Source organism: Gracilinanus agilis, chromosome 2 (genome assembly GCF_016433145.1).
Source record: "Gracilinanus agilis isolate LMUSP501 chromosome 2, AgileGrace, whole genome shotgun sequence".
Lineage (NCBI taxonomy): Eukaryota > Metazoa > Chordata > Mammalia > Didelphimorphia > Didelphidae > Gracilinanus > Gracilinanus agilis.
In genome coordinates this window covers 4023922-4042558 of record NC_058131.1, presented here as the reverse complement: position 1 = coordinate 4042558, position 18637 = coordinate 4023922, and the positions used below count along the sequence as shown (strand labels likewise).

Below are 18637 nucleotides of genomic sequence, written 5' to 3'. Positions count from 1 at the left end.
GCCCCCCCCAGTCCTCCCCGTGGTGCCCCCCCGGGCTGAGGTGACCGCGGGGGGGCAGCAGCCAGGGGGCTCACGGCGGCCCGGTCCTTCGTCCGCAGGCACCATGGGCAAGCAGAACAGCAAGCTGGCCCCGGAGGTGATGGAGGACCTGGTGAAGAGCACCGAGTTCAACGAGCACGAGCTCAAGCAGTGGTACAAGGGCTTCCTCAAGGACTGCCCCAGCGGCCGCCTCAACCTGGAGGAGTTCCAGCAGCTCTACGTCAAGGTGCGTCCGGCTGGGGGGAGCCTGGTGGCTCGGGGAGCGTCTGGGCTCACAGGGGGCGGCCTGGTGGCTCAGGGGGTGTCGGTCACAGAGGGTGAGGCGCCCTGATCCTGGAGGCCGGCCCAGCCCAGAAAGGGTTGCCTCCCATCCTTGGGGAACCTCAAGTGGAGGCTGAACTCACCAGCTCGATCTCGGGAGATCCCTCAGGGCGGGGGGCCACCCACCAACAGGCCCCACGGGGTGACCGCCTCAGAGAGCCGAGTCGAGCGGAGAGGGTGGGGGCCGAAGCTGGGCACCTCCTGCTCTGGCCAGATGGCCCCAGGGTGCGTGAGTCCCGCTAATTCCCCCCATGTGCCTCAGTCTCCTCCTCTGTAAAATGGGGGCTAGGACAGAGGGCTTCCGAGGTTCCCTCCGGCCATTTCCTTTCTCTCGCTCCGGGGGCATCCATAGTGGCTGCAGAGGACTGGAAGGTAGACAGGCTGGTGTAGACGGGTCAGTGGCCCCGGCCCAGGGGTCAGGAGGAGGACGAGTCTGAAAAGGGACGCCTCGGGCCAGCTCTGGAAAAGCAGTCAGGGTGGCCCGTGGCCGGCCGCCCCCCCACAAGCAGCAGGCTTGGCCTCCAGGCTGGCCACCCGCAGGGGCTCCCCCAGCGCCAGCCCGCAGGGACGCCCCTTCTGCCTCCTTGTCAGCCATGGAGCGCCGTCCTCCACCGCATGGCGGCTGGTTCAGCTCCAGGGGAGCCCCCAGGCCGGAGCTGCCTCCTGCCTCTCTCCAGGGCAGCCTCTGGACCCATCGGCAGGACGGGCCGTCCAGGGTGTCCAGGCTGTTCCCTCCCTCCCAGCCCGTCTCCTGGCGGGGGCCCCCAGGGGCAGCTCGGGCCTCTGCACAGGGTTGGGGGAGGCCAGGAGAGAAGGTGGGGCTGGCGGCGGGGGGTGGGGAGGCGCCCGCAGAGCTGGCACGGATGTTCACACAGACTCCATTAGTGCTGGCCGGGGGGCCGACCACCGGGCCTCGGGAGAGCCCACAAGGGGCAGAGCCCGGCCTCCCAGGCCCCTCCAGGGGGCCCCCAGCCTCAGAGGCTGGAAGTGGGCTCGAACCTGAGTCAGGAGCCCAGACAAGGTCCGGGCCACCCCACCCCTTTCCCCTGGCTTAAGCGGGGTGACCTTGGGCCAGTCCCAGGCCGCAAGCAGTAAAGGAGACCATCCCCGGCTTGACCCCGGCCAGGGCCAGGCAGGGCAAGGACGGGCCTTCGTGCCTCCGTTTCCTTTGCTGTAAAGAGAGAAGTTGGGACTCCACGGTGGGTCCGGCAAGCTCAGGCTCCGCCGTCCTGCCTCTGTCCCTGCCTGGCCGGCCGGCCCTTAAACCTCCCACAAACTGCCGGGCCCGGAGAAGCGAAGATGGGCCGCGCCAGACCGGACGGCCATTCGGAGGGACAAGAGCCGCCTGGGGAGGCCGGGACGGGTGACCGAATGAAGGAGAAGCGCCCGGATCGCCGGCCCCGCCGGTGCAGCAGGGACGCCGTCACTGGGCAGGCCGGGGACGGCGAGAAGCCCCAGGAAGGTCTCCTGACAGCCCCGGAAGAGAGTGGGGGGGCGCCTGTTGTACAGATCCATCCAGCAGCCACCGCGACTAAGCCTGAGCGGTTCTGAGGGCCCGGACAGAGCCCCCGAGCTTGGCCGTCCCTGTGACAGTTCATCTGAATTCAGCACAGCCCAAAGGCAAGCCTGGAGAGCCCAGGAAGGCTGGGAGAGGCCTTGGGACGGCAGACGGAGTCTGCACCACGTCCGGCGGGCACTGGGGAGCCGCTGCAACGCCGTCAGGAGGGGTGACCTGGGCGGATCTGGGCGTCCAGAAAGCTCTCGTGGAAGCCTCTGGCAGAGGAATGGGGGGGCGGCTGTGAGAGAAGCTGTGGGGGGCCTTCAGGCTCCATTGCCCCCTCCAAAAAGGGGGGACGGGCTCCACTGCTTCTAAGGGCGCCGCCAGTGCCGAATCTGGCCTGCTGCAAGCTCCAGCCAGCCTGAATCTAGGCACGAGAAGGCGGCCGAGAGAGCAGAAGGGCCGCCCCTGCCCGAGCCAGAGCACAAGAAGAGCTGAATGACCGGGCAGTGAGGCCACTGGGGGAGACCAGAGCCGCCCGGACGAGGCCCCACCAGTGCGGGGAGGGGAGGTGGGAAAGGAGGGGGGGCTCAGCTCTCTCCTTGTGCTGGAGGCTGACGGTGACAGCTGGGGGGGCTCTGACTCCCCCAGGCTGGACTCCGAGTTTGGGGGAAGACCCAGGTCACTGCCAGAGCCTAGAAGAGATTCCCAGAGCTCACAGGGGGCGGGGAGCCATGTTGGGGGGCCGGGGAGCTGAGAGAGGAGACGAGGAGAGAGGAGTGAGGGATGGGGGGAGAGGCAGAGACAGAGAGGGAGACAGAGAGGCAGAGACAGAGAGACAGACAAAGGGAAAGAGGCAGAGACAGAGACAGAGACAGAGAGGCAGAGACAGAGACAGAGAGGGAGAGGCAGAGACAGAGAGACAGACAAAGGGAGAGAGGCAGAGACGGAGCCGGAGGGCAGGCTTGTCCCTGGGCTTAAGGTCTGCCAAGTACTTTAGAGAGAAGCTTTGGCCGCTCCCAGCAGCTCCGGGCCAGGCCTGGGGATCAGACTTGGCTAACGGACTCGAGGCCGGGCCTGAGCAGGTCTCATCACTCGATCTGGCTCCGTAAAGCAGGGAGTGCGGCGGCACTCACTTCGCGAGGGTCGGGCGAGTCGGGGTGAATAAAGCTCTTGGCAAAGCCCTGAGGATTGGAGAAGTGGCAGCTCTATCATCCAGGCCGCTCATCAGCCTTCCGCCCTGGGCCCCAAGACTGCCGAGGAGGAGGACCCCACCAGGGAGATAACGGGCGTGCGTCCTGCCCCCACTTTGTGCCAAGGACTGCCCGTCTAAGGAGAGGCAGAAAGACAGAGGAGACGGTGTTGGGGAACTTGGCACCGTCAGCCTCTGGGCAGTTTCAAAGCACCATCTCGCCCTCCGGCCGGTTGGTAGTGCCAGCAGATGGCGGCCGACATGATGGTGTTGACAGGCATGCTGGGCTTCTGGGTGTTGGGGGAGCCTCCGGGAAGCCCGTTTCCCTCCTGCTAGGAAGATGTGAGGGGAGCCCACTGGTTAGAGCAGGCTGTTCTGCAGGGATGGGGAGACCCTCCAGGCCATGGCTCTGGTCAGTGGGGGAGGACCTGCGGAAGGGCAGCTGGCCTGGCCAGACTCGCTGGGCACTGAGGAACTGGGACGGGAATAACCACCCCTACGATGGCGGCGTGTCTCAGCAGCACCCTGGAACGAGGAGGCCGATCCTGGGCGCTCCTTACGGATGGATTCTAGCAAGGGCCTGGGCTTGGGGCCCCTGGCCGGGGAGAGGCTCACTACCCCAGCAGGCACCATTTAGTCTTCGTGGACCGGACAGGGTGGCCAGGCCAAGCCTCTCCTCTTACTGATGGGGCAGCTGAGGCTCAGAGGGACTAAGGGGCAGCCCAGTCAAGAAATAATGTATTGGGGCATCAAGGTGGCTCAGCGGATAGGGAGCCAGGGCTGGAGACGGGAGGTGCCGGCTTCAAATGTGGCCTCAGACACTCCCTAGCTAGGTGACCCTGGGCAAGTCACTTCCCCCCCATGGCCCAGCCCTTAGCGCTCTTCTGCCCTGGAACCAATATCCAGTGTTAATTCTAAGGCAGAAGGTGAGGGTTTAAAACTTTTTTTTAATGTATTAATAAATATAGTAATAAGGCTCGCAAACACTCTCTATTCTCACAGTAATGGGAGATAGGTTCCTATTTTACAGTCTAAGAAACTGAGGCCAGGAGAGGTTAAATGACTTGTACAGGGTCCCGGGGCTACTGTCTGAGGCTAGATTAGAACTCAGGGCTCCCTCGCTCCAGTTCCAGCACTCCTCTGTGACAGGCATTGTGCTGGGTGCAGGGCAGAGACACACACGTGACCCTGAGACAGACAGACAGACAAAGAGGGAGACAGAGAGACACCTAGTGAGATTGAGCGGCAAAGGGAGGGGCGGGGAGACAGACAGAGGGACGGAGATGGAGAGGGAGCCAGAGAGAGACAGGTGGAGACGGGGAGGGGGCACAGCCCTTCCCCACTGCACCAGGCGCTGCCCATGAATCCGGCCGCTCCCAGCCCCAGCTAAGACCTCTTCCAGGTGTGGGACAAAGCCCGGCGCCGAGCCCGGGTGGACGACGCCCTCCTTGCAGTCCCTCCAACACAACCCCTCATTTCCCATCTCCACGCCTTTGTCCTAGCGCTCCTCCACACCTGGAATGCTCTGCGAGGCCCCTTCCCCTCGGAGAGCCCCTGGGAGCGGGCCGACCCTCCTGGCGGTGGCCGTCATTTGTCCCGCCCTCCCCAGCGGCCCCTCGCACAGCTTCTGCGGCCGCCGCGCGCCCTCTTCTCCCGGTTCTGCCCGCTGCACTCCGCGTCCCTTCGTGGAGGTCTCTCCAGGCTTCCCCGTTTCTTACTGCGCCCGCCCCGCTCTGGCATCCCAGCCTCGCGCGCTCAGTCTTTCCCCGGGGACGGGCGCCCCCCAGTGTCCAGGTCTCGCCAGCACCGGAGAGCCGCTGGCCCTTCCCCCTCCCTCTCCTCCCTTAGACGGCGCCAGGCTCCGGGGAGCCAAGCTGGGCTTAACCGCCCCTCGGTGTCCCCGGGAATCCCTGCCTAGGCCAGCCCAGCGGGCCCCCTCCCTCAACGCCAGCTTCTCGGCGTCGTTCCCTCCTCCTCGGGATGGAGCGCTTGGCATCCCCGGTGGAATGGAAGCCCGTGCCGGGAGGGGCCCGGCTCCCGCAGAGGGGCTTCGGGCTGGCCCGGCCCGCCTGCGGCTCCGGGAGGTCACGTGCTCCAAGGCACAGCCAATGAGCCTCCTGGAGAGCGCCGGGCCCGGCCGCCGGGCAGGCGGAGAAGCTGGTTCTTCCTCGCGGTTTCCCGGGCACGGTCGGGGCCGCTCAAGGTGGCGCGGGCTTTCTCCGGGGTTCCGGCTCTTGGGGTGCTCCTTGCCTGTTCCCTGGGCGGGGCTCCCCGGCACCCTTGGGGTCGCCCGTAGTCTGGGATCAGTCAATCCACAAAGGGCCGTCCAGTCAGGCACTGTGCCAAGAGCAGGCACTGCGGAAGGGGCAAAAGCTGGTGCCCGCCTCGCGGGGAGACCGGGGGCGGACAAGGCCCTTCTTCGGCCCAGGGCGGGAGGCTTCCGGCCGGAGAAGGCGGGAGGAGCCCCTTGGCCTGGGGGGCTGGGCGGCCATTTCCCAGCGTCCTCTGCTGCCTCTGCAAACCGCCTCCGAGTTCCCATTTCGTTCCTTTTCCTTTTCTTTCCAAACCTTCTCTTCTGGCTTGGAAGTGATCCAGAGCATCGTTCTGAGGAAGAAGAGCGCGAGGGCAAGGCTAGATTGGAACCCAGGACCTCCCGTCTCTGGGCCTGGCTCTCCACGCTCCAAGCCGCCCAGCTGCCCCGCCCCCATTTAATTAGCACTGCCAAGGGGGCGGCCTGAGGGGCAGAGAAATGGGGAATGGTTCGTGGAGGGACATCCTGGAAGTACAGCCACACGGCATCCGGCCCACGTCGGGCCCCCAGCCCTGGAGACCAGAGCAGATCTCGGGAGCCGGAGGGCTTTGCACCCACATCAGAGACAGCAGCCTGAGCCAGCTGGAGGAGTGAAGAAATTCGTGCTGGACCCTGGACGGCCCGCTGGGACTGAGGGGCAAAGCTGAGCGCGGTCAGCAGAGCCCAGGCGACCCCGGCTGCGCCTTCCCTTCTCCTAGACAAGCAGAGCCAAGCCCAGATGGGGCAGTGACTGACCCAAGGTCTCTCTTGGGCCATTGATGGCTCTCCCGGGCTCAGAGGCTGGGCCAGGGGCACCGGCAAGCTCAGCTCCCAGGGACCCTCTGCACGCCTTTCCAGTGCCTTCTCCGCCCTCCCAGAGCACACTGAGGGCTCTGAAGGAAGGAAGGGATGGAGGGAGGGAAGGAAAGAAGGAAAGGAGGAAAAAAACGCATTTATTAAGCGCTTGCTGCATGCCAAATGCTGTCCTAAATCCTAGGGATTTGAATACAGAGACAGAGGCAGCGGAGAGGGACTGAAAAAGAGACAGAGAAACAGAGACAAAGAGGAGACAGGGGAAGGCACCTGCTTTCCCTCTGGTGAAGAGGGACTGGAGGCCCTTTTCACTCCCCCACCCCCGCCCCATACACACCTGCTGCCCTCCCCAGGGGCTCCCCGTCTCAGCCTTCCCCTCTGGTCTCCCTTTGGGCCTCCTCCCAGGGGATGCTGAGGCTGCCCGATGACATTATTTGTTCCATGGAAAGAGCCTGGTTTGGCTCCCCGCCCCCCCCCCCTGGGTTTTGGAGGGGGAGGGATGTGCAGCCCTGGGAAGGCAACCTTCATTCCTCAGCCCTGACCCAAAGGGCTTGTGCCCAGCCTCCACCCCAAGACTCAGACACACCATAGAGCAGTCAGTGGAGCCCAGAAGAGGAGTGACTTGTCTAAGGTCACTCGGAAGCCTTGGAACTTGGATCCCCTGGGGCTGTGTCCCCGGCTTCCCTGACTCGAGGTCATCTGGCTCCGGCTTGCATACTTCCCGGGACAGGGAACTCATCAGCTCCCGAGAGTGCCCCATTCCACTGTGGGACAGACTCCACTGTGGGACAGACAGCCAATGGGCCAAAGCATGTTGAGCCTTTTCTCCTGGACACATCAGGGGTTTTTTGCTGGGTCTGCTGGTAACAGGCCGCCCTGGGGGCTGCCCCCCACCCCCAGCAGTCTCCTTCCAGGGTTAGAGATCTGCCCCAAGTGAAAGGACTTGTCCAAGGTCACGGGGCCAGGATGTGCCGGAGGCGGCGGCCCGGGAACCTGAGACTTCCAGGGTTCCAGGTTAAAATAAGGAGAGGAAGGGAGGAGGGAGGGAGGGAGGGAGGGAGCCTCCCCGGCGGCCCTGTCTCTGGAGAGGCCAGAGGGGTCCGAGCTGCTGGGAGCGCATTCCTGAGCCAGCGGCCAGCCGCCCGGAGAGGGCCGAGGGATGGCGCGGCCCCTGGGACCCGGCAGCCCGGCGTTTCCATGGCAGGAGGACCCAGTTTGGGCGGTTGCTAAGTGACGGAGGAGCTTCGCTAATTGGCCTTTCTGACAGGATCGCACTCGGAGCGGTCTGGAGGCGAGGAGCAGAGAGGCAGGGGAGGGGCCGGGGAAGGGGCCCCTCTGGGATCGGACTCCCCTCCCAGCCCCCACCCCATTCATTAGGTGGCAGGCTGGGCTCACCCTTTGCTTCCCCACTTCTGAAAGGAAGGCCTGGCAGCTAAACGGCTCCGAGGATGGAGAAGCGAGCCTGGAGCCCGGCGGTCCGGGGTCCCAGTGTGACCTCAGAGCCTTCCTAGCGGGGTGACCCTGCACAAGTCACTTGACCCCCATTGCCTAGCCCTGGCCGCTCTTCTGCCTCGGAATCTGTACCGATTTGGGTCGTGTGGGGCAGTGGGAGGAGCGGGATTTGTAAGCGGAGGGACGGGATTCTGGGGCGAAGTCCCTGCCCTGGCTGGGCTTCCCCTTCCTCCGGTAAATGGGGGAGGCGCTCTGGCTGTGTCTGCCGCCGCCGGGTGAGGAGGAAGGGGCCGAGGCTGCCCGAGCTCCGGCTTCTCCTCTGGCCGCGTCGGGGCGGCTGGTTCGGAGGAAGGTAAAGCGGGGCTCGGACGAGCCTCACAGACGCGGGTGGGTGAGGGCGGGGAGGGCAGCGCCTCGAGGGCGCGGAATTACGGAGGAGGGATTCGAACCCTGGGGGAGGGGGTGTCCCTCCGGGCAGCCCGCCCCGCCCCCAGGCGCCCCTCCACCACCGCGCAGCCTCCTCCTGCTGCTGGCCCGAAGCCCCGCTCCGCGGAATCCCTCGGGAGCGGGGAGGCGCGGAGAACCCCGCGCCGGCCTTTGGCCCTGGGAGGCGGCCCTCCCCCGTCCCGCCCCCGCCATCCAGGACTCGAGGGGAAGCCTTTGGATGAAAGCCTCGCGCCTGCCCCAGCCCTAATGCCTAGAGCTAGATCCGGAAAGGAAGGCTTGCGGGGTGGTGGGGGCTGCCGCCTGCCGCTCCCGCCCAGCCTGGCTCTGCTTGGTAGTCCGAGAAGGCAGCTCGCTTCTGCTCCAAGAGCTCTGCCTACCGTCGTGGATTCCCCACATGGAAGGTTAGTAGCTGGATATCATTGTACCCATTTTACAGACGAGGAAACCGAGGCTCATTGAGGCCAAAATAACCTGCTCCTGGTCACACAGCCCAGAAATGTGAAGAGAGGGGAGATTTGAATCCAGAGCGGGGGAGCATCTAGTCGGAACAATGACTTCTGGCCTCTTTTCAGGAGCACAAAATGCAGGGCTTTGACCAGGTAGAACCTGCCGGCCTTTTGGTCTGAATGTGTGCGCCTGGCCTTCGGCCTTGAATACTTCCGCAGGCGAGGCGCTCACTACCCCAAAAGAGAATAATCCATCCTTGGGCGCAGCTATTGCTGGGGCTTGTTTCGCTCTATTGAGCCCAAGTCTGCGTCTTCCCCGAGTCCCAGCCTGATCCCTCTCTGGAAATGCCAGTCTTCCCTGGAAGAGCCTCAGCCCCTCCTCCCAAGCCCTCCAGGGGGCAGGCTTGTTCCCTTCTCAGCCCCGGGGCCCTCCGTGGGAGTGGAAGGTCCCGGAGGGCTTCCCGGCGGCCACGGCGCTTCTCCCTCCAAGATGACGGGCGCTCCCTGGACTCTCCCTCCGCACCGCCTCGCCCATCTCGCTTTCCTCTGTCCATCTGCTCATTTCCCAGAGTTAAGTCAGTGTGATGGAATGGAGAGTCGGGCCTGGATGGAGCCGCTGGCTGGTGTGACCTTGGAGAGGTCCCTTGCCTCCTCTGGCCGCTTCTCTTTGGGGTTCTGGGGAGCAGGGCGGGCCCTAAGGTCCGTGGGAGGGCCCGGGGGGGGGGCATCATTATCTCTGGTTATCCCCGAGTCGGAGTCCTCCAGGCTGCTTTTCTTGGGGGAACTTCTGCCTCCTCCCTCAGGACTGTCACAGAGACTCCCCGAGGCTTCCCATCGGGGCCTGGGGGACCACGGGCTGTAGTGGGGACCCTCCTGGAGAGGGCAGCCTCTCGGGCGGGGCTCCCTGGCAGCTCCCCCGGGGGCTGGAGCGGGGGAGGGGGGCTCAGGGGCTCTCAGTTTCCTCACCTGTAAAAGGGGGATACCAAGAGCGGATTCCGGGAGCCATCCGGCTGCCCTTAAGGGAGCTCTGGAAAGGACAGCTGCGGGCAATGCGGCCTGATGACTCCAGGCACCCAGCAGGCCCGGGGCCTCCCCTCCTCTGGCCCTTGGACCCTTCGGGGAATTGGAGGCAATTGCCCAGGAGTAACCTTCCACCAGCTTCTGATTTCCAAGTCGGCAGCGATGGGGTGGGAAACCGAGTGAATGGGGAAGGCAGAGAACCCATTGGCCAGCCTCAGCCAGGGGTGCCCTGGTTCTTTGCAGTTCTGTTTCCTGTTCTAACCCTGCCATGCCCGCAGCCTTATGGGACATTTGCTTAGCTCACACCAGCGTCTGCCCACTGGCCCTGCATGAAGCAAAGGATCCTGGGACATCAGAGAAAACCATGATGCACCTGCCCCCGCCCAGGGCAGGCAGTGATGCCCCGGCCTGGCACGCCTCCTCCTGCCCGGCTTCCTCTCGATGCTGGCGCCTCATCCCCAGTTTCAGCGTGCCTGCCCCCGCTTTGTTGGTGCGGGGGGCTTGTACGGCGCCCCCCCCCCCATTAGACCAGGAGCTCCTCGAGGGCAGAGCCCGCCTTTTGTCTCTGTGCCCCCCTCCGGAGCAGTGCGTGGTGCACGGGAGGCCTCGGTCAGTGTTTACTGACTGACCGGAGGGCAATGACTGGACCTTGACTGCCGGCTCTGCTTCTGTGGGGAGGGAGGGCAGGGAGCTGCGTCCGCTCCCCGGCAGCCGGGAGTACCACTTGGCTCCTGCCTCAGCCTGGCATCTGGCTGGGGCCGCCCGCTCGGCGAAGGCACTTTTTTCCAAATCTAATTAAGTCCAATTTGGATTGACTACTCCGCTCGCTTCCTGTCCATTAAGGACTAATTCCCCAAGAGGCCAAGGCAGGCCGGGGCTCTCCGGGTCGCCTGTGTTTGACAGCTCCGGCCTCCGGGGAGACCCAGGGGCCAGAGGGCCGGGGCAGGCCGGGCATCGACCGCAGTCCAGCTCCTCGTGTGGGAGGCTCAGACCCACGAGGTTTGCCGAGCTGACAACCGAGAGGCTGGAAGGGACTGGCGAGGGGGCTGCCCTCGTTTTACAGAGGGAGGTGCAGAGCCTCAACCCTGGGGGATGCCCCTGTGCCCGATTCCTGCCCGGAGGGGCCTCCCTCCCACCTAAGCTGCCTGCAGGAAGGGGATGGAGTCACGTCCCCTCCAGAGGGGCAGGTGGCTCAGTGCTGGAGGAGGAGGAACCCAACTGGAAGGCCAGTGCTGGAGAGAAGGGGGGAAAGCCCGGAACCCGTCCAGCCCTTTAGGGACCTGGAGAAGAAGCTTCAGAAGGAGGGCGGATTGGAGAGGGGAGAGGCGGAGGCGGCCCCAACCCAAAGGCTGTCGGGGTGGTCCAGGGGCCCGGCTGGATGAGGAAGGGTCGGATGGTAAAGAGGCCGAGGAGGAGGAAGAGTCAGCGCGTGGCAGCGGCCCCAGGGATCTGGGAGCTGAGCCTCCAGAACGCCTCTGGGGGGCACAGAAACAGGGAGGGGGCGGCTGGGGAGAAAGGGAGGGAGTTCTGTTTGGGGCTGGATGCGTTTGAGCTGCCAGGAGGCCCCCCAAGGAATGTCGGGTGGCAGGAGGGGACGGGAGACGGGAACTCGGCGGAGAAATAGTTCTGGGAGTCGCACTATCCGCCTCTCCCTGGTCTCAGGTAGCCCAGGATCTGGGCTTTTCCCTCGGCCCTTTCCCTGCTCAGATGGCCACCTCTGGGTCTTGCCCCGAGTCCCCCCAGACCTTGGGGCTGGGCGCAGGTCTGCCTCGGCCTTTGTGTCTCTCGCAGCGCCCAGCATGGTTCGGTGAGTGAATAAATGAATCAGCACTAAGGGGAGAGACCCTGCAGGAGCCACCCAGACGAGCCCTCGGTCTTGAAGCCGGCCTCGGGCTCTGCGAGGGTTTCTTTGCCTTCTCCACAGATCCTTTGGGCAGGCTGGTGGAGCCCAAGGGCCCTGCTCAGGGGTCCGGGATCCAGTGGGTGTGAGGGAGGCCTCAGCCTCATCCATGGGGACTGCCATTCATTCCGCCTCTTTTAGCCTGGTGGGTGGCTCTGGGGATATCTCAGAGGGATCCTGGGAAGAGCATCTTGGAAAGGTTTCCAGCGTTCGAGAGGCTCCCCATAGAACCTGGGAGTCACCGTAGAAACCAGCTCTGCTGACCAAGGACGTCCGTGCTTCCGTGGAAGTTCCCAGCGCAGGGGAAGGGCCCTGCCACAGAAGGAGCTGCGAGCGCCGCGCTCTGGCTTTCGCCACCCCCACTGGCCGTCCCGTGGCCTCCCTCCAGCCGTGGACCTCGAGGCGGGGAGCCTCCCCAGCAACCTTCCTCCCTTCTTTTCTCACTTGATGTTTCTGTCATTCCTTGTAGTTCTTCCCCTACGGAGATGCTTCCAAGTTTGCCCAGCACGCCTTCCGGACCTTCGACAAGAACGGCGACGGCACCATCGACTTCCGAGAGTTCATCTGCGCCCTGTCCATCACCTCCAGGGGCAGCTTTGAGCAGAAGCTCAACTGGGCCTTCAACATGTACGACCTGGATGGGGACGGCAAGATCACCAGGGTGGAGATGCTGGAGATCATTGAGGTGAGGCCCAGGCCCGGGAGCCCCTTCCTCCAGGCTCACCGTCCAGAGGGGGAACATGAGGCACATGGGGGTGGGGGGGAGGTCTTGGCCAGGGTCCTGTCGCTGGGTAGCATCCGAGGCAGGATTGGAACTCGGGTCTGCCTGCCAGAGTCCCCCACTCACATGGTTGCCCTCCCAGCCTGCCTTGAGCTGCCACAGGTGCTGCCAGTGGGGTATCTAAGGCCAGCATTAACAGGGCAGGAAGCACCGGGCTCCCTGAGAAGCTCGTGCACCTCCTGTACTTCTAGCGTGGGCAAGATGGCGGCCCACAGTAAATGAGGACGTTGGACGCTTCCATCTCTCAATGGAAACACCTCCCATCCCGCGCCCCCAGGGCTGCTCACCTACCCTGGGCTTGCTCTCATCCCGGATAATATTGCTGACAGATGAAGTGGGCTTGGCGATGGGAGGTCTGGATTCAAGTCCTCCCTCCGGCGCCCTCTACTTGGGTGGCCAGGACCAAGTTCCTTAAGTTTTGTGAGCCTCCCTTCTCTCTCCCTGAAAGGAAGCCAGCCATCTTCAGCCTCCTCGTGTCCCAGAGACGCTGGCTTGGAGGCAAACCCAAGCTGGGCATTGCTGTTACTATTGTGTGCAGGGCTCTGGGGGGGTCGAGGAGGGGCCCAAGAGAGCCCACAGCCACGGCCTTCAGGGAATTTCCAGTCTTGCTGGGCTGGTGGGGTAAGAGTTAGGACCAGGAGCCAGAAAGATCCCTGCTTCAGACACTTACGGGGGACCCTGGGCAAACCCACCTCCGTTTCCTCAGCTGTAAGAGGGGGGAGCGCTAGCACCTACCTCGCTGGGTGGCTGGAAGGGCCCCGTAAGACACAAAGCGAACTTCAGGGGCTCGATGCCCGGCAGCTGTCGTCAGCGCCGCGGCTCATGCCCGCTGTTCCCGCTCTTCTGGGCGTCTGCTAAGAGATGTATCTGCCCATGGAGACGGGCAGCCCGAGGGAGCGGGGGACGAGCGGGCCGGGGAGACACTGAGAGAGCCAGGCGGAGACTTGGGGAAGCCCAAGAAGGGGAGGATCCCCCGCACTGGGGCAGGGCTGGGGGCGGCCTGCGCAGACTTCCCAGGAGAGGTTGGGAAGAGGAGGAAGAGGCGAATTGTTCCAGGCCCAGAGGACGGTCTGTCCCCAGGGAGGCCGGTAAGAGTAAGAGGGAGACAGACCGGGCAGGGAAAACTCCCTCCTCCTCTGCCCTGGGCAGTCTTGGGTCCCTGCCTGCCGCAGAGTCGCACGGCGGGCAGGACGGGTCAGAACCCAGGTCCTCCCGGCCCCCAGCCAGCCCTACCTCAGCCGAGCCGCTCGGCTGCCTCTCACGTGCCCCTGCCTGAGTGGTGCCCCTCCGGTTGCCTCTCACGATGCCCCTGCCCGAGTGGTGCCCATCTGGCTGCCTCTCACGTGCCCCTGCCCCGAGCGGTGCCCCTCCGGCTGCCTCTCACGTGCCCCTGCCTGAGCAGTGCCCCTCCGGCTGCCTCTCACGATGCCCCTGCCCGAGTGGTGCCCATCTGGCTGCCTCTCACGTGCCCCTGCCCCAAGCGGTGCCCCTCTGGCTGCCTCTCACGTGCCCCTGCCCCGAGCGGTGCCCCTCTGGCTGCCTCTCACGTGCCCCTGCCCGAGCGGTGCCCCTCTGGGGGGAGCCGAGCCGGGCTTTGACCGTGTCTCTGGCCTTCCTCCCTCCCTGCGGCAGGCGATCTACAAGATGGTGGGCACCGTCATCATGATGAAGATGAACGAGGACGGGCTGACGCCGGAGCAGCGCGTGGACAAGATCTTCAGCAAGATGGACAAGAACAAAGACGACCAGATCACGCTGGACGAGTTCAAAGAGGCGGCCAAGAGCGACCCCTCCATCGTGTTGCTGCTGCAGTGTGACATTCAGAAATGAGCCCACCCGGCCCCCCAGGACTTGCCCACTCGCTCGCTCACTCGCTCACACCCACACTCACACTCACGCTCACACTCACCACATTGCTTGGACTCCCCGTGTCCGTGGATTTGCTTTCTGTGTCCGAAACACTCGTGTGCATGAGAATTTCATTTGCTCCAGATTTTCAGTCTCTACTATGGGAAGAAAACGAAGAGGAGCCGAAGCTGCGCCACGTGCCGTGTGCGCCGCCCTCGCGTGGCGGCCCCCGTGTCCCCCGACCATCTCAGTGACTGTTGGATCCCCGCCGTGTCGCCGTCCCGCCCCGCTGCCATCTCCCTGAATGTTGATGTTCCTCATCTGCATGCTGGCTCCCGGCCCGGGCCGCCCCCTCCATCCGGCCCGCTGCATCTCTGCCATGGGAAGACCCACGTCCGAGGAATGCCGTATCCCGTGTAAAGCCCCCCCTCTGTCCGTGTGTCTCTCTAGCCCCCCCCCGCCCCCGCAGACCCCAGCTACTTCCTGGAAGTCCGGCGAAGCGGCCAGTGGAAGCGCATGGATGTCCGCTTGGACTTTCAGGAGCTTCCCAAGAGCTTGCAATCAATGTGTGTCCCAAATAAATTTCTAATATTTGACTTTTCCCCTAATTCTTCTGTCCACACCTTCCCTGGTGGGCCCCCAGCAGGCCCCTGAGCGGCACCAGCCCCGACCCACCGAGGATAGGCTCCTCCCTGACCCCGGCCTCCGAGCTCAGGTCCTAAAGGACACGCGCCCGTGTGGCGTGGGTGGCCGGGGCGGCCGGGGTGACCACGGGGCCACTTGCCACGATTAGCCTGAAGGGGGGGGGGGCTCAGGGAGGAGGGCCGAGCTTCTGAGGCTTGTCTCGGGCAGGAGGCCCCCGGAGGCAGGATCAGAATCATGAGGGACAGGTTTCGGGGAGGTCTGATGCCAGGAAAGCCTTCCAGACAGCCAGAGCTGCCCAAAGGGGAAGACGCGAGCCCCCTGAAGGGGGCAGGAGCCCAGATTCAGAGAGGGAGGCCATCCAATCCAGCCCCCCACTTTGCAGGAGAAGGAACTGCCCAAGATCACCCAGGCAGCAAGGAAAAGAACTCGGATTTGTACTCGGGTTCCCTGGCTGCCAAAGCAGTGTTCCCTGCAGGAATGCCCAGAGAGGTGGCGTGGATGAAACAAGAAGCCCCCTTTGGTTTCTCCCCAAGACCAACAGTTCTAGGACTCCCGAGGTTCTTGGGATCTTGGTCATAGATTCCAGGAGAAAGGGGGCCACCTGCCCTGACCAGACTCCCCGGCCCCAGCTTCCCGTTCCCGTCTGAGGGCCCCGATAAAGGCAGAAGGTCTAAGGAGGACAGTCCCACAGTGGAGGGGCGGAGGGCACTGCCCCGTGGGTGAGCCTGCAGGGGCGGGTGTGTGGAGAAGGCTCAGGAGGGGTTCAGAGGAGCCCCCGAGAGCAGCCAGGGACGATGGGGGGAGCCGCCACAAGGACGATGGAGGCCGACACTAAGAAAACCTTCCTCCCCGAGCAGTTCCAGCATGGAGTGAGCCGCCCATCCCTGGAGGTCTCCAGTGGTGGGTCAGCCCCCTCCTCTGGCCTCTATCTGGGGTCCCAGGGGCTCAGGGGTCCCCTCATTCCCTTGCCTGGACAGGATGCCCTGAGTTCCAGAGGAGAACCAGAAGGACTGGGCTGTCGGGGCAGAGACCCAGAGGCCAGGGAGGAGGCCGGCTGGTCCCTCTGCCCCCCGGAAGGGTGATTTCCCCCTTTCCTCTGCCAACAGAGAGCCGAGTCGGGGCTCCTCCGAGGCTCCCAGCGGAGCCAATCAATGATGGGGAAGGGCTTGTCCCCCACTAGCAGAGCTCTGGAGGGTCCCAGTCCTTCCCCGGTGGGTGCCAGGCAGACGGGTATATCTCAGTTGGCAGGCTACCTGCTAGGTGTCAAGCGAGAGGAAGGGTGGCCTGGTGGACAGAGAGCAGGAGCCGAGGCCGAGGCCCCCCAGTCGAAGTTGGCTAGAGGACTGTGGGCGAGTCATTTCCCCTTTCAGGGCCCTGGGTCCACTTTGAAGGCAGTTGGGTCTCCCAGTAGAGGGGCTTCGCCTTCCGGGAGTCCCTGCCTCTGCCCCTACATGCCCGCGCTAGTCTAGACTCGCCGGCCAGTCCCTGCCGTCAAGAAGCTCCCACTGGGAGGAAGGAGGCAAAGTGGGCGCAGAGGGAACATGGGCCGTGGGTGGAGGCCATCCCCGGGACTTAGCGACCCAGAGGAGGCAGGAAGGGAGGTCGAGGAGTTCAGCCCCAGAGAGAAGGGCGATGCTGAGGCTTCTCTGGCTGCCCCTCACTGGGGTTTGGGGGCTGAGGCCGGGCTGTGTTGGCAGAGAAGCAGCTGCAGCGGGAGAAGGGGGACGGGAGGGGGGCAGCATGGGAGAAGGGGAGGGGAGGGGCTCGGAGAAGGGACGCCTCACGAAGAAGTATACGGAGGCCTCTGAGGGGCTGACCACGAGGAGGTCGGAGTGAGGGTGGCTTCCGGGGAGGGAAGGTGAGGGCAGGGACCCTCGGGGAGAGGTTCCAGGAGGGACAAGAGGCTGGAAGAAGCTGATTGGGGCAGTGGCCGGCCTGTGCCTGGCACACCAGCCGTCATTCACATCCAGCAGACCCGTGGCAGAGATCCTGGAGTGGTCAGCCATTTCCTTCTCCATTGGTCTAAGGCAGAGGTGAAGGGACTCGTCCAGGGTCACAAAGCTAGTGTCTGAGGCCACATTGGAATTCGGGTCTTCCTGACTCCAGGGCAGTGAGATGGCCCAGCGGGATAGAGATTCGGAACCAAACACTGCTCTTCTGGAGTTCAAATCTCAGGCACTGACCAGCTGGGTGACCCTGGGCAAGTCACGTCCCCCGTTTGCCTCAGTTTCCTCATCTGTAAAATGAGCCGGAGAAGGAAATGGCCGACGGCTCCAGGATCTTTGTCAAGAAAACCCCCCGCGGGGTCGCGAAGAGCCGGACACGACCCAAAGGACTCGAGGCCAGCCCGAGGAGGGGCTTCAGGCACGTGGAAAAGCGGGCCAGAACCGCTTCGATGTGTTCTCCACAGTTTAGGAAGGGCAGCGGACGCGGAGGGAGCCGAGGCTGCGGACGCGGAGGGAGCCGAGGCTGCGGCTCAGCCCAGCCGGATGAACTCTGGTCTGATGGCGGGTGGAGGCCAGCCAGACCGGGGCCAGGCGGAGGGACCGGCCTCAGCCTGGGGCCTGGGACTGGGCTACGGCCAGGCCTCGGGGCGGGAGGAGGAAAGACTGCGAGCCCCGCAGGGACCTTCCGGCCTGGAGGGGGCGCTGCTCCCCGGAAGGGGGTGCAGTTACGGGGGAGCCCCCCCCCCGCTCGTGAATGAGGGGGTGAGCGAAGGTGCTGCCGCGGCCAGAGCGGGAGAGCCGGGAGATGGAAGGGGGGGGGGGGGGAGGGACGCGCTCTGGCACTCGCTGTACGGAGGCCGCGGGGGCAGCCGGGAGCGGGAGGGTCCGTCCGCTCATTCTTGTTCCTCCGGGTTCTGCAGCGCCCGGGGAAGCGAGCGGGAAGGGCGAGGTGAGCTCTTCCGCAGCGTCAGCTCCGGGGCCCCTCGCAGAAGCCCAGCGGGCCGCGGGGGCGGGCGCGGGGGGGCCCATTGGAAGGGGCTTTAAGCCCAACGGAAGAGCTCCGCTGCGGCATGGGCCAGCCCCTCCGGCCGCTGCGCAGACGAGCCCCACAGGGAGGGGCTGGCCGAGGGGACCCCAGTGAGAGCCGGGACTGGCCACCGGGAGCGGGAGACCCGTCAGAGCGAGCTCCGGCCCCGCCTGCGGAGCCCCGAGGCTGGAGGGGGAGGGGAGAGGCCTAATAGAAAGGATGGTGAAGGGAGGAGAGCCCTGCGGGGAGGGGAGGCACCGCCTGGATGACGGGCCTGCTAAGGAGGCTTCCGTGGAGAGGTCAGGGCGGTGCGAGAACAGGCCCAAGCCGGGCAAGCCCCAAGGGAACAGCGGCCGGGAGGAGAGCACTGGGCGCCTCGCCATTGTCTGGAGAAGGCCGACCCCAAGAGGCCGCCCGGCACCCGGGAGGGAAGGACCGGTAACAGCTTGTCCTGGGAGTAGGAGGAGCCGCGGATGACTCAAGGGAAGGCCTTTTGCCTTGTTTTTGAGGCTGCGGACGGAAGGGGCTCCCGGGGGCCTCGGGTCTGGCCCCTCGGTGTGACAGGCGAGGGGGGGCCGCCGCCCGAGAGGGGAGACGAGCCGCTGCCGGCCCAGCATGAGGAACGAGGCAAAGGCAGGGAAGGGACCCCAGTGGTCTCTGCACACAACATGGCGGATCTGTGGGAAATCCTAGCCAGGCGATGGCCAGGTTAACTGAAGAGGCCACTCATTTTGGCCAGGCGGCAGGACGGGAAATCAAGCCACAGGAAAAGCGCAGTTTGCGAACCCCAAAGTCCTTCCGGGAGACGTAGAAAGGGACATTCCATTCCACTGAAAATAGCCACCGAGGGACTAAAATGCCAAGGAGGGCCGGAGCCAAGATGGCGGCGGCCTAGTAGTGGTGAAAGCTGAACCCTCTCCCAGAGTCCTCCCAAACTAACCTTAAAATAGCTCCTCTACACGACAGGAGTCA

At 64.6% G+C, this 18637-nt stretch overlaps 1 protein-coding gene across 2 annotated transcripts; it reads left to right on the top strand.

Annotated features, from left to right (window-relative positions):
- Positions 1-103: 103 nt before the first annotated feature.
- On the top strand, positions 104-14644 carry VSNL1 (visinin like 1). 2 transcript variants are annotated; one of them, XM_044660365.1, is made up of 3 exons: positions 104-265; positions 11888-12103; positions 13832-14644. In XM_044660365.1, exons 1-3 carry the CDS (start codon positions 104-106, stop codon positions 14027-14029), a joined length of 576 nt encoding a protein of 191 aa, XP_044516300.1. In that variant the 3' UTR covers positions 14030-14644. The 2 variants fall into 2 exon arrangements, with proteins under 2 accessions (XP_044516300.1, XP_044516301.1); XM_044660366.1 differs by lacking the exon at positions 11888-12103.
- Positions 14645-18637: the final 3993 nt, after the last annotated feature.

Excerpts from the sequence above, each read along its gene's own strand:
- VSNL1 (XM_044660365.1), top strand. The coding sequence starts at position 104 with ATGGGCAAGCAGAACAGCAAGCTGGCCCCGGAGGTGATGGAGGACCTG. Across the intron at positions 266-11,887 it reads TCCAGCAGCTCTACGTCAAG|TTCTTCCCCTACGGAGATGC; the intron begins GTGCGTCCGGCT and ends CATTCCTTGTAG. Across the intron at positions 12,104-13,831 it reads AGATGCTGGAGATCATTGAG|GCGATCTACAAGATGGTGGG; the intron begins GTGAGGCCCAGG and ends TCCCTGCGGCAG.